Source organism: Trachinotus anak, unplaced genomic scaffold, assembly GCF_046630095.1.
Source record: "Trachinotus anak isolate AG129_WGS33_773 ecotype Australia unplaced genomic scaffold, CSIRO_AGI_Tana_v1 ptg000016l, whole genome shotgun sequence".
NCBI lineage: Eukaryota > Metazoa > Chordata > Actinopteri > Carangiformes > Carangidae > Trachinotus > Trachinotus anak.
The window spans coordinates 12,911,575-12,923,300 of record NW_027273867.1 but is presented as its reverse complement, the minus strand read 5'-3'; the positions used below and the strand labels follow the sequence as shown (position 1 = coordinate 12,923,300).

At 42.4% G+C, this 11,726-nt stretch overlaps 1 protein-coding gene across 1 annotated transcript; it reads left to right on the top strand.

Moving 5' to 3' along the window:
• The first annotated feature begins 216 nt into the window (after nt 1–216).
• On the top strand, nt 217–11,021 carry nobox (NOBOX oogenesis homeobox). Its single transcript, XM_071499247.1, has 9 exons — nt 217–376; nt 1,787–2,496; nt 4,094–4,256; nt 4,368–4,474; nt 4,643–4,791; nt 4,902–5,038; nt 6,016–6,277; nt 7,474–7,790; nt 9,278–11,021. The coding sequence occupies exons 1-9, from the start codon at nt 343–345 to the stop codon at nt 9,730–9,732; spliced, it is 2,334 nt and encodes a 777-aa protein (XP_071355348.1). The 5' UTR covers nt 217–342; the 3' UTR covers nt 9,733–11,021.
• Nucleotides 11,022–11,726: the final 705 nt, after the last annotated feature.

Here is an 11,726-nt window from a genome sequence, read left to right as displayed (position 1 = left end):
ATTTCTTGTTTGTAAACGTTGATTTGTGAATATAAACACAGAGTCAAGACTCATATCACTGCCAGCGTGTCCAAACAACAAATCATCTCAAACTAATGTAAAAAGGGGTACAAATATTGTTTGTATTTATGCAGCCTCTCTGCTGATTGTATCAGGCTTGGAGCTGACCTGTTCTGGTCGCTGATTGGCTGGCTCACTCTCACGCAATAACTCCCCGTCACGCTGATGTGAGAGGTAATCAATCAATCAGCCTTGTTAGCGTCCAGTCCGGGAGCAATTCGCTTCGAGACCCTGCGCGGCTTAATTGATTATTAGTACACGTTTATTGGTTGAGACGCTAATATGGATGAAGACTGTGATACAGCTGAAGATTTTGGTAAGGCAATTTAATTTAGGCAATTTGTTTTAACATGAATTGGCTTGTTGTGGCAATTGTCATGTCCAGACCAAAGACTAGTGAAGGTCTTTATCATTTCAGCTTTGAAGGACTTTGAAAACTTTCTGGGTGTATTTAAAGCTCATTATCTTTCCTGTGAGGTGCAGCTCCCTGCGCTGCTTAGCTCCACAGAGACAAATTAAGAATTTAAACTCCGTTATTAACATTTACGACCCGGTGTTTGTAGACGGGGACAGGTTAGCTGGGTTAGCAGCAGCTAGCCGGTCTGAGTTAATTAGCGGTCAGGTGAGGTGGCACCAGGCGCTGCACAGCTGGGACAGTAATTAAGTCTCTGCGGGCTGCAGCTCCTCCTGAGGATGACGTTTATCTGGTTTCAGTCAACCTGCAGGTCACCACATGATTCATGAAATATTAAAGGGATAACTAACATGATCGAGTTATTTCTTATACTATAGGCGGTTGTTATGGTGTAATAATAAATGTTTATGGACTGAAGGGTTTTAGGGAATACAATAAATCTTATCTTGAAAGATCAAGGAGTGTGAAAACAGTGGCAAACCAGGCCCTTAGCCGGGATTTTAGAGATTTCATGACCTTATTTACATTTGTCAATTTTTATTTTATACAGTAACTGTTTCATTATATTTCAGTACTTCTTTTTTTTAAAAGTTACATTCAGCCATAACATGGTCTCAATGGAGGTTCACAGTCGTAGCTGTAGTCGTTCACTATTTTGTGAATAATTTTTAAGCAAAAAACACTGAAGATTTTCTTATTCCATTGAATATTTTGCAGCTTTTCCATGATAGTGAACTGAGTATGTTTTGGATTTTGAGTGTTGGTTTTTACAAAACAAGCATTTTGAAAATGTTAGCTTTGGCTCTGGGAAGTTACAGTGGTCAGCTGACATTACTTTATTCAGTTAATTTAGAAAATAATCAGCAGATGAATGGATAGTGAAAAAAGCATTCAGGCACAGCTCTTGCTCAAAGCCTTCTCCAGACTGATGATGGAGTCTTTTATTAAATCATTTATGGGTTTGGCTTAACAGTTGCTAAAAATACTGAGCCTCAAACTACTGTTATCAGCCTATGATAGTCTCTCTCAGTCTTAGTTTTTTTTTATTGATGCATGTGATGCCCCTCAGTTGCCTAAACCCACAAATTCCCAAGATTGCTTTATTTTCTTATTCTGAGTGAAAAATCTGGCTTTGGGATTGTGGCACAGGTTACAAATTTATGTAGAGGTATCTCCAGGTCTGTTTTTGATTAAAAGTTGGGGTTTTAGTGACAAAATACAGATGACTTACCACAAATGACCACATATTGCCTCAGTGAGAGAACAAAATCTGCAGAAAAGTAAACAACCTCTCACTTCACTCTGTTGCAGACTGTCCAAGCCTTCTGTGTGAGGAACTGGAGGAACTGGAAACAAAGAATGATCAAGGGAGGATGAGAACGAAGGAGGATGAAGAGGCGGGAGAGGAGACACAGTGTGGAGAGAAGGGGGGGGGGGAGGAGAAAGAAAACAAGGTGTCCGAAAGGGAACTGATGGTGACAGAGGGAGAAGAGGAGGAGCAAGTGAAGCCAGAGAGTAGGCTGGAAGTGGAGCACGCACAGGAGGTGCAGATGGAAGACAACAAGATTGAGAACAACAAGGAAACAATTTCTGATTATCAACAGAATAAAGAAACAAAAAGTTTTGAAGAGAAAGATGAGCAAAAAAAGAGTAGGAAGAGGCGAGCTAAGAAGCAAAATGAACGAGTGAGAAACAGGAGAGCAATAAAAGATGTTTGTGAGAGGTTTGAGGAGGAAATGAAGAGTCATATACAGGAGGTGTCAGCGATGAGCTCAGAGGAGAGCTCAGCTCTGTCTGAGCCTCCCTTTGGACTGATGAACAGCTGTGACTTGTCCGACCCCATCTACCTGGGTTGTGGGGGGGCAGGGCCATATTGTCCCCCAGTTCCCATTCCCCTGCTGTACTCTGCACAACCCTCAGTCCCGAATCAACCTGCACCACCTCAGCCCCATGGAACAAAAAGGCCTCACAGCCCCCTTCTGCCTCACAGTCTCCCCCAGCAGGGCCCACAGCCTCTCGAGGTGAGAATAGAGTAGGATAGACAAGTTAGCGTTGCATTTCTATAGCTGTCAGAGTCACGATGGACAGTTTTAAAACAAAAGCATGAAAAGCAGAATGCAGCAGAATAAGACTTTGTTTTTATGCCACAAAGTCTTCTTCCTGTTGCCTACATTACCCACAATGCAGCATAACCTCTGACTGTTTTGGGGTGGAGATGTGGAGCCTTTACAGAGTTTATTGTGTTTGGTTTTTGTTGACATTGGCAGACATAAATTCTAGGTTAGCATAGCAAACTTGTGGATGTTAGGAAGATAAAAGAAATTTCTGTGGGTTTAAAAAATGTTTGGTTGCAGAGCATGATGTGTGACACGTTTACACATTTTAGTAAAGTCTCTAATAATAATTAATATGTGTATGTGTATAATTGAAGTATAATGCATATGAAATTATGCACATCTACAACCTTCTGCAAATTTAATGATGCAGCTGTAAAATAACATCCTTGATTTTAATATTTGCCTCAGTGTGTGATGTAGTGTGATACTTGTAGGCAATAGAGCTTCATTTAAGCATTGGAATAAGCACAAGCAGAATTTGATAATGTCAGACTGTGGCAGATCGTTTCATCTAACTGTGCAGCTATGTAAGTGGAAGTGGGGAAAGCTGATTATGTTTTATCATTATTTGGCAGTACGACATACTGTTACCTACACCATGAAATTTGTCAGTAATCTATATTTTGCAGGAAGACTTTGTTCACCACCCAGAGTCATAAGTAATCACAGATAAGGTCATGCGTTGAGCAATAGCACAAAATTTCAATTCTCCTGATTTCGGGCCTCAGCGACACTCCTTACAAAGTAAAAGTAAACAGCAAAGCAAACTTTAACTTTAAAACTGCCTGTTTTGCTGCAACTTTGCCTGTTGCACACACTGTTAGATTTGAATGGTGGATATTATTGATTGACAGGAAAGTAACCGGAAGCTTTTTTATGCCTCTGCTCCAGTGACAGTCACAGCCAGATGCTTATTTTCACGTTCACAAAGGGTAAGGTCACAGTGACCTCACAAAACATGGATTTGGCCCTGTGAATGCAATACCTCCGTAACACCTTGAGGAAATTTTCTAACCCTGCTTTTTCTTGTGTTAATTAGAGTAAATGGAGGTCTTTGAACTTTAGGTTGTCAGACAAAAGGAGCTATTTGAAAACAGTACTTTGGGCTCTGAGAATTTGCATTTTTCTTTATATTATGTTTAATAGACCAAACAATTAAGAAAATAATGGCAGATTAATTTAAAAAGTAGTTACAACCTGCAGCCTTAGCGCATAACAGTATCAATATCACAGATTGGCAACACTTACTTGGTCCTTGGAAATATATTTCTAAAAAGTCATTATTTCATTGTTTTCTGTGGGCTGAAACAATCAAATGTGCAGTTCTTGGTACACATGAGGGGTGTTTTGGCAGAAAAATCTCCCTGATGACTTCTGGTCTTCATCTCACTTTTCACCTCCTCCAAAATTGTGTTTATTATTGTAAATCAGGCAAATTTCAACTGGCTGAATTTGGCTGAGATGATGAGAGCAGAAGTAATGTTTGCCTGGTTCATGGCAGATGGAGATAACCCAGGTCTACTCCACCCGACGCTCCATCCGCTACAGCACCAGGGGCAGAGGCAGGGCCCTCAGCTTCCCTCTGCTGCCAGGGTTAGAGGCTGTGGACGGCTGCCTGCTGCCACCTGCACCAAAGAAGAAAACACGAACACTCTACAGTACTGGTAACCAAATTATCTGTTTGTCCAGGGGTCTGCAAATGTAACTATACAAATACTTTACCTGCATTGTGCACGTGTGCATGTGTGCATGTGTGCATGTGTGCGTGTGTACAGATCAGTTAGAGCATCTAGAGGCCCTGTTCCAGGAGGACCACTACCCTGATGCCGAGAAAAGGAAAGTCATTGCAACTTCAGTTGGTGTCACACCCCAGAGAATTATGGTTAGAGAGCCATCCCTCTCTTTTGATCTTCTTTTATTTCTCCTCTCCTTTGATAAATTCTACTCTGTCACTACTCACCTTCTATTTATGTCTCTGTCACCTTCCATTTTCTCTCCTGGTCACTCTTTCTCCATCTGTATGATCTGCTGTTCTGTTTCGGTGTCCCAGGTCTGGTTTCAGAACCGCAGGGCTAAGTGGAGGAAAGTAGAGCGGTCCATCACAACAAAGGCTGAACACAGACAGAGTAAAACTGGATGCAGCAGCAGCCCCCCACATCACCAAATCAATCCCACTCTGTCCACACTGGCACCTAGTAGGTCAGTAAACTCCCTTAAGTCTCCCTTCTTGGAGATTTTTTTCTAACATAATGCAAAAAGATGCAATTTCATGCATTACTCAATGTTAGTTTATGTTTTCTCTTTCTCAGTAAGGGAGCACCTTCTTTTCCTGGTCACTTTGCCACCAAGCTGTCTCAGCTTGCCCCTGTGGCACCTTCTTTCCCCACCCTATCTAACCAGACCCCACCCCCCTACAACAACCTGCTGGCCAGCCTCAACAGCCCAGGTATAGAAATCCACATACATACCAAAGCCCCTTACATATTCATCATCTGTTTTTGCACAAGTAAACTCAAGTAGTTGCAGATTTATTAAAAATGATTATGACTACATAATTTACAGTTTGTAGTAGGACCAATCATCAGTATGTAGCCCCTTTTCCACTGGTCAAAAAATCTGCTAAGACCCGCTAACATCAGGCTTTTGTCGCCAATGGAAAAGGGTTTAATTGGTATTCAGACCCAGGTCAAATGACTGCAGTAGACGCAGGTATTCATTGGCTCCAGCTCCGGTCAGCATTGATGTAAACACAACACTTGGTTGAACCCACTAATTTTCGCCCCTTTGCTGCTGTGACGTTTTTCGGACCAGTCACAGGAGACAGACCTGTCAACTGCCCCGCACGGTGCTGTTAAACCAGAAACACCGCGCCTACTCTGTGCACTGGAATGAGAGAGTGAGCGCAGCTTCAAATTAAGTTTTAAAAACACTCAATCACCAATCTAAGCATCTCACACGGAGGCTGCAACACTTAAAGGGGCACCAATGTGGGGATGAAATGTGACTGAACCGTTTTACCAGTTTTACCAGCACAGCAGCTAGCAGCTCACTTTCTCTACACTGTGTCTGTGTGTGTGCTCTCTAAGTGCATGTGATGACATTGTTCCTTGCAGCTGTGTGTGTCCTCAGTCTGAACAGAACCGCAAACTTGACTGGCAGTGGAAAAGGTGTCAATTGGCTTTTATTAGCAGATTTACCTACGTTTAAAAAACAGGCTTATACCTGCTAATTTCAGTGGAAAAAAGGTATTTGGTGCATTTTCCTTCCTATGAAAGGAGCTTTATTATGATGCCATAGAAACACATGATTTGAGTTGAGCTCAGTGGACCCTCAAGGTACATGTTAAAATAGAAAAATTCTCTAGAAATCAAACTACAGTATTTCTTTAATCTCCCTGTTTAACCTGTGTATTTCACCTCTAAGGTCAATCCAGAGTGAGAGATGGGGGCCAGCACCAGCTTTCATCTCAGGGCGGGCTGACAGAGTATCACCCCCGTCCCATGCACAGCCCTCCCCCCCTGCGGAGAGCCAGTCTCCCCCTTTTCACAACGACGTACAACCCCTCCAATCCTACTCCACCTCTTCTTAACACCCCAGCTCACACTCCGCCTCTGTTTCTGGATGCTCTTGAGGGCAGCTCCACCTTGGCCCATCGCGACACCCAGTCTCTGCAGACTGACACCAGGTCAGTTCAGCCCAGCTCGCAGCAGACTGTGACAGGAATACTAGATGATGATTTGAACAGGGACAATAGGGACAAGAGATGACAGGAGGACAGACTGCAGACACGAGCAGGGATCCTGTGAAATACTGATATAATGATGGCTCACACAGTGCCTGTGGTAGTGGGGAGTCAGTTTCATCTGGCACTCTGAAGTATTTCAGAAAACATGCTGAGAGTCAACTCAGTTAGAAATTGCTTTGTGCAAAATTATGTTTGTTTGCTTGACTACAATTATGTATCACAGCACTAAACAATACTAAAACAAACAATAAATATCAACATATTTCCCAGTCCTGTTGTTAAAGATACTTAAAGGCTCAATTTGCCCAAATTATAAAATTTTCATTGGAACTACAAAAATAAAGGTTCCTTTATAATGGATTGTGTGTTCTATATAGTGATTGGGATATTCTGTCTTGAAAACATTGTGCTTCTGGTGTGAAAAGTCATTTTCAAAATTTAAAGCACACAATACATTAAACTTTGTATTTCTGTGGTGGCATAAACCTCAGAAAAATAATCTGAGAAACTTGGCATAGAGCCTCTGCATGGATAGATTCTTCTAGAGGTAAGTGAGAACATCATTTTTAGCTATGCTAGTGGCTTGGTGACATCATCAGGTCAGAGTTTGAATTTGTCCAATACTTTGGTTTATGACCAAATACCTGAAAAAGAAATCACATTTCCATCAGTCTTGCTAAGACTAAGAGGGTAATATAGTACCTGTTGAACATTAACAAGCTAGTGCTGTCATTGTAAGTATGTTTGCATGCAGATGTTAACATTTAGCTCAAACCACTGCTGTGCCCAATTACAACCTTACAGACCATGTGGCTGTAGACTCTTTAGTCTCCTGTAATTTGGATGAAGTGACCCTTTCAGTCCTATTTGTGAATGAAGACATTAATAGTCATTTACGACAATCCATTCACTGCTTTGCCAGCAGTGCAGTATACAGCCTTTGCTGAACACCCACTTGGTCACTCCTTGCCCCCTAGTTTTGGAATAGGGTGATAAAAAGGCAGATGCAGTGAATCAGAGATATGGTCTCTATAAGTGTCTTAGCAGGTTTAGAGTTTATGACCATATGGTAACTCTGTTGTGACACAGTATATATTTATGGGTGTGTGTTTGTGACTGAACTCTTCTGTGTTCAGTTCTCTGTTTGACTTTGGGGAGAAGCTCGACTACCTGACCTCCAGCCAGCAGAACAACAGTCTCTCCTACCAGCTTCAGACCTCCTACCCCACAAGCCAACCCCAGCACCAACCTCAAGCATCTCTACCCCACATGGCCTACCTTACCCCCTCGCCCTACCTCACCCCCAACCCTCTAGATTCTAACCCTAACTCCTACCTGACCTTTGGCCCTGGAGGAAACTCCACTGGGGTAGTGACGTACTCCACTGGAGGCCACGCCTACTTCCAGTCCCAGAGTGCTGGACAAATAATGCTGCAGTCCACTGGTCATCCTGGTGAGTCACTGACATTTGATTTGATTTGATTTATTTATGGAGCCACATAATACACCAATCGAGTGGTTTACATGTGAAAGTGAGGGGTCCCAAAATGGGGAAAAAAACAGTTGCAACAACATAGAATGTAAAATCAAACAACGTAGTCATACATCAGTAAACCAAAAGATAAATATCCACACATACAATGGTTAAATGCAGTAAGAACAAAGAACAAGATATTCTGATTTGATGTAGTTCTTTTTTTATGCCTCTGGCCCTGGGTGTCGTCGGCATGTTTTCCCATTCTTGTGAACACGATATCTCAGTAACGCTATGAGCAAGTTTCTTTAAATTTGGCACAAACATTCTCTTGGACTCAAGGATAAACTGATTAGATCTTGGTGGTTAAAGGTAAAGGTCACTGTGACCTCAGAAAACACATTCTTGGCCTCTTCAGTGTGATATTGCAAGGCCACCTTCTTGTGAATGCAATATATAAAGAACGTTCAGAGGGAATTTCATCTCATCTAGAACAACATTCACTGAACTGTGTAGAATTTGGTGGTCAGAGGTCAAAGGTCAAAGTCACGGTGACCTCACAAGACACATTTCTGGCCATACCTGATGAATTCATATATTCATATTCATATGTTAATTATGATACAATAACACAAATGTCTAAATGAATAAAATGATGAAGTGATGATATTTTACATCCAAAAAGTCAAAGGTCAACTTCACTGTGATGTCATAATGTTCAGCAAAAACACTTCTGTCATTATTTGGTGCTGTAACTCAGGAAGGGGAGATTATGACCATATTTCCTGCAACTTGGCTTGTTGGCAGAGGCATGCAACCACAAGGTGGTAAATCTAGTGTACACATGATTCAGTCCGGAGAGTTTCATAACATCCGTGGCTTGAAAGTATCCCAGCTGCCAGCAACATTGTCTAATCAGAAATTGAACAGCTTCTCTACTGCAGTCAGCAGCTATATAATAAAGCTGTTTGTTTTTGGGTTTTTTGGGGGGGCTTTTATTGATGGCGACAGTTAAGCTAACCAGTAAACACGGGGGGAGAGAGAGAGGGGAGTGACATGTCTAAAAGGATTCCTGGCTGGAATAAGATGTGGAAAGTTTCCATTATGTGTCTTGGACCCACTTGGACACCAAGACACCACAATAAAACTATTAATTGAATATGAATTGTATGATTAAAGATTGGCAGATGAGAATGGTGGAGCAAGATGATGGCTGTGGGGTTGAAAAGCTGTGGGGAAGACCTGCCATAGGTCTGAGGCACAGCCAATATCCAGGGCGCCAATGAGAGATTTAGGGATGAGAAAGAGAAAGGGGGAGTCATGGTGGGGCACAGAAAACAAAACAAATGGATATGCAGGCCAGTTAAGGATTTTTAGATGTATGATAATAAAAGATTTGAGGGAGGGCTCTGCTCCTGAGCCTCAGCTAAATTATCTCCAATATCTTATGTCTGTTTTGATTCCAGGTGGGATCACAGCATACCAGTCGTATCCATGGGGTAACATGTACAGCCAGCCAGCCATTCACCAGCGTACTCAGTGCCCTTCAACTTACCCTGCCAGCTTGGGGGCCGCTCGAGACCACCAGCCACCCTCCTCTACCACCCTGCCTCCCCCCTCATTCTACCCCCGGGGGGATCTCGGGCTCTCACATGCAAACTTCCAGCGCTCATCACACACCCAGACACACACCACCACCAGCAGCGGCAGCACCACCTCCCTCCCATCTGTGTCCACCCTGCGGCCCTCACATCTCAGGGCAGAGAGCACCCCAACCAAGGTTGCATCCCTGTTGCCTTCTCAGGTCAGCCCTGCCTCTCCAGAAAGTCCTCCAGTGCCCCCTTGTGTCAAGATTGAATATGACAGCCCCCGAGAGATTCACAGCCACTTCCACTGTGACTTCTCTTCCATACATTTTTGACTATATATTTGTGAGTGTCTGGGAGTGTGCGTGTTTAAAGTATCTGTAAAATATGTCTGTGTATTTGAGAGTGTTTCTGTACTTTATATATTCTCTATTTGCATAATTATTAGGATGCTCTCAGTATTAATATTAATGTCAACAGGCTAGGTTGGGCTGCATTTAGCTGGGCTGCAATAAATGCTCACTGTTATGTTAATCTTTTATTTCTGCATTTTATTTGCTATGCCATGATGTCAATTAAGGATTCCCAACCTTTTTTGCTCCGTGGACTGTTTTGATTTCATTTTGGTTGTGGACCAGAGAGAGGGTGGTTGATGTGGTGGTGGGGTAATTGTTCTCCAGACCCCATCAGAAAATTCTTGCACATTCATGAATGTTTTTACTGAGGCATGGTCAACTCCCAACACACAAATAAACACTGATACCAAGTTAGACAGTGAGCATCAGTAATAATGATATTACAATAAAACACAGTTGTAATAATATAAAATATGTCTTCATTGGCATTATTGTCGACAAATACTGCACATTAAAAAGAGGGACTTAAAGTGAAACTTAACTTTATTTGGTTCATATTTAAATGTGGTGACTAGATAAAGAAATAAATAAATAAAGGATCGGTAGTAGTTAATAATCAGTACATTTTAGTTAATGTATTGCTAGGGATGACAGGAAGTGATGGGGAGAAATGCAACAAACAGGCTGGCCTAAGTTTAGGATAATTACTGTACAGTTGGACAGATTTATAGATACATTAATTCTAGTATGAACTATAATAACCTCATATAATCAAAATTCAGCTTCATCATATGCTTTGCCTGTGACCCTGTTTCAAGTGTTCCAAGGCCCAGTAACAGTCCACAGCCCAGGTTTTGGGAACCTTTGATTGATATCAGATATGCTGCTTATATGATTCATTTCAGATGAGTCTTTAGGCCACAAGAGGGTACTGTTCTTTTGTGTGAGCCAACTGCATACTGAGATGTACTTAGCAGCTTATTGTTTCTCGGGGGTACCACTGTGGTGGTGGTGGTTGTAGGGGATATGTGACAGTCTCTAATCCGATGGAGAAGGAGAATGACAGTTGTTTCTGGGGTAGAGGTATCCCAGACGATCACTGACGCAGCTTAAATCCTTAATCTGTGTTGCCATCTGCTGTGCTCACACATTTACTGCACTTTCTGCTCAGTTTATTCTTAGTATGCCAGTCATTTGCAGGGGATAGTGGAAACCAAATCCCTATATGAAACTCCGCCTCTGAAAAAGCTGAAGGCATTTTCCTGAGACTAGAAGACATTTGGGGCTAATGTAAACAAAAGTTCCTTGTTTTAACTCTAGTTAATATTCCTGGTTCATAGTCCTGCTGTATATAAAAGCAAAGTTTAAAGTGAAGCTTGGGTGACGTGGGAGTAAGAGAAGGATATGTTTGATGAGAGCGAGGAGGAGGTGGCAGGGACCAGGGGAGCAGCTAAAGGAGGAGGGAGACGGAGGAGTGAGGCAGTGTGTTGGTCTGGGAACAAGGGAGGAGAGCTGAGATGAGCTGTTGCTATGGGAGGAGGAGAGGATGATGGGTGGGCTCTGCCAGCAGGCGTGGGAGGGAGAAGAAGATGGGGATGAAGGAGGAGTGTGTTTGTAGCACAGGAGGTTCTGGGATGAACAGCACTGTTGGTTATGTAACTGCTGTATTTGGGTTTTTAATGAACCTCTCTCTTCCTGCTCACTGGCTACTGAGCTGTTACTGTTGGCAGGAGGAGGGCAGCATAAACACACACACACGCAAATGCACACATAAAAACTTAATTTGCAGCGCAGAAATTTCTCAAACTCTCCTGCATGAAGAAACACACACACACAACACATTCATTTCAGGAATGAAACCCTAAGAGTGAGAGCACTATTCAAACTTAGCACAGTCAAGTTTTTACTCTGGATTTTAGTTATATATGTTTTTATGTGGATTTGAAGCTTGTCACTGTGTATCTGTTACTCAG